General features: G+C 36.1%; 1 protein-coding gene across 1 annotated transcript; it reads left to right on the top strand.

Annotated features, from left to right (window-relative positions):
• The first annotated feature begins 256 nt into the window (after nt 1-256).
• Nucleotides 257-934, top strand: LOC132904003 (uncharacterized). Its single transcript, XM_060953924.1, has one exon. It carries the CDS (start codon nt 257-259, stop codon nt 932-934), a length of 678 nt encoding a protein of 225 aa, XP_060809907.1.
• Nucleotides 935-2,845: the final 1,911 nt, after the last annotated feature.

Genomic DNA, 2,845 nt, shown 5'->3' with positions numbered 1-2,845 from the left:
GCGCAAAACCCCAGTTTTCTGCTGTTTCCTTGACCTTTCGACCGCTTTTGACCTGGTTTCCTACGACATCTTATGGAAAAAACTCAAAAATGACAACCTACCTGTTGAATTTATAAATATTTTCAAATATTGGTACTCAAACCAGGAAAATGGTGTGCGATGGGACGGGGTTCTGTCTCGATCGTATAGGTTGGAGTGCGGGGTGCGGCAGGGGGGCTTTACCTCACCCACGCTCTTTAATCTGTATATAAACGAGATGATAGACATGCTCAGCAGTGCAAGTGTCGGTTGTCACATAGATGACGTATGCGTCAATAACATCAGTTACGCGGACGACGTGGCGCTGCTGAGTGCGTCTGTCTGTGTGCTGCGAAAGTTGGTCGCAACTTGCGAAGCGTATGCCCTCTCACATGGCTTGATATACAATGTTAAAAAGAGTCAAGTCATGGTCTTTGGGGACGGGAGAAAACAATATGACAACATTCCACCAGTACTTCTCAATAGCACTGAACTACAGAGAGTTTATAAATTCAAATATCTAGGTCATATGTTGACTCCCGACCTCAGGGATGATGAAGACATTCAGAGGGAGCGGAGGGCGTTGTCAGTCAGAGCGAACATGCTTGCCCGCAGATTTGCGCGCTGCACGAGGGAAGTCAAAGTTACCCTGTTTAAAGCTTACTGCTCTTCTTTTTATACGTGTGCACTGTGGGCAAGATATATTCAAAAATCTTACAACGCCCTTCGTGTTCAATACAACAATGCGTTCAGGATGCTGATGGGGCTGCCTCGCTTCTGTAGCGCATCAGGGATGTTCGCAGATGCACGTCTAGACTGCTTTTACGCAATTATGAGGAAGAGATGTGCGTCCTTGGTGCGCAGGGTGCGGGAGAGCAACAACAGCATCCTGCGCATGGTGGCGAGCAGGCAATAATAATACAAGAACAATATATATTTATATATTGCTCTTGTACTACTGTATTTATATTTATTCATATATATATATATATAAGATTATTTAATACGCCGCCGTCACTAAAACACAATTGAGTTTCTCTGAAATTAAAGAAGTTGTTTATTTTACATTGTAAACTAAATAATACGTATTCACATTGAATATCATATTTAAATTATTCCTTACATACCTGAAATTAAAGAAACGACATTTAATGTTTATAATACGGTGTCAGTTTCTGTTTTTCCAAATTATTTAAACGTGCAAAATATCGAGTCGGTTATGAATGTATTTTCTTCAAATAAACAAATCAAATGACGCGGCTCGGTGACATTGACGTATGTTCATTCGCGGGAGAATTTGAAATAAGAAAAGTGCCTACAGGTGATTTTCTTTACATCTTCCTTCCAAGAAAAGATAATACAACGGGTGTCCGTGCATGCATAGGAGCTGGCGTTAACTTTGATATGTGGAAGTTTGACTCAGATTTCTTATAGTCAGTATCTATCTTGTAAATTGAGTCTGATATTTTTTCTATGATCTTTTAGGGTCCAATCTTCAATTCATCAAGTTTTTTCCTATTTAGTTTGTTACCATTTTCCACAAAAATAATATCACCAACTTTGAAATCTTTATATCTTCGATTTTTGTCATAAATTGTCTTGTTGTAGTTATGTGATCGGATTGTATTTTCCAGAGCTCTCTTCCTGTCTTGAATTAAAATCACATTTAGTTTTCTTCTGTTTCAATTCATTTGGCAGAATTGTAACATCTGTGCCATGAAGTAGGTACTTAGGGGCATATCCAGTGACTGTGTGCTCTGTTTCATTGTATTTCTTTACACAGTTTTGTGCTATAGTTGACCATGCTACTTTCCTGTCTTGATCATTTATGTTACATCTGATTTTGTTTACCAATGTTTGGTTTAGCCTCTCGTTTAGGCCATTTGAAAAAGGCGAGTTTACTGCTGTGAATATTATTGGAATTTTCTTTTCTTTTAAAAAATCTTTAAATTCCTTAGAATTGATTCCCGGGTATTGATCTGATAGTATCATTTCAATGTCATCAGCTTCTGAACATTTTTTTATGAGTTTGATGAAATCATTTAATTTTGCGTTTTGAGTACTGGATGTCAATATATATGCATATCTAGTAAAGTGATCTGATAGTAGATGTAAGTATCTCTTTGTCGATCTGGATCTTCCGAAACCTCCAATGGTGTCAATGGAGCATATTTGAAAAGGTTTTGTTGCAGGACCTAAGAGAGACATCAATCCATATTTATTTTTTCCTCTCGATTTGTTCTTTAAGCATACTATACAATTTTCACATATGTTTTTTATATTATTTGTCATGTTTTCTCCTGTATATATGGAGCTAATCATTCTCTGCATTTGTTTAATTCCAATATGACCCAGTTCTATATGTACCTACATTATGTATTAGTTGTATGCTGAATTTCTCTGGTGTTATTATTTTGTCTTTTTTCTTGACTGTCTTATAGTACACATTGTTTTTCGAGTTTTTTGTAACTTGTCTTTTCTACACTGTATATATGTAAGCTTTGTGTTGTCACTTGACAGTGACATTTCAGTATTTGATAGTTCAGCCTAACGCGGGAATCTCTAACGAAGAGAACGTCAAAAAAGAGTGTCAAATAAACACAATTAAATACGGTCTACCGATTAATTATTTTGAATAATAAACGATACAATAATTCAGTGAATCCCAAATGTGTGCATGTGAATTTACTTTCAGTGTAAAGACAATTCAAGTGTAATAATAAAAATAGTAAAGCATGAACATTTAATTGTCGATTCTCTGTTTTTAGGTTAGTATTTCATTAGTTTGTACTTATAATACTAGTAAGTAATGTTAAGTTTATCTGTT

Source organism: Amyelois transitella, chromosome W, assembly GCF_032362555.1.
Source record: "Amyelois transitella isolate CPQ chromosome W, ilAmyTran1.1, whole genome shotgun sequence".
Classification (NCBI taxonomy): Eukaryota; Metazoa; Arthropoda; class Insecta; order Lepidoptera; family Pyralidae; genus Amyelois; species Amyelois transitella.
This window is presented reverse-complemented; position numbering and strand designations above follow the sequence as displayed.

Coding starts and splice junctions, on each gene's coding strand:
- LOC132904003 (XM_060953924.1), top strand. CDS start 257: ATGATAGACATGCTCAGCAGTGCAAGTGTCGGTTGTCACATAGATGAC.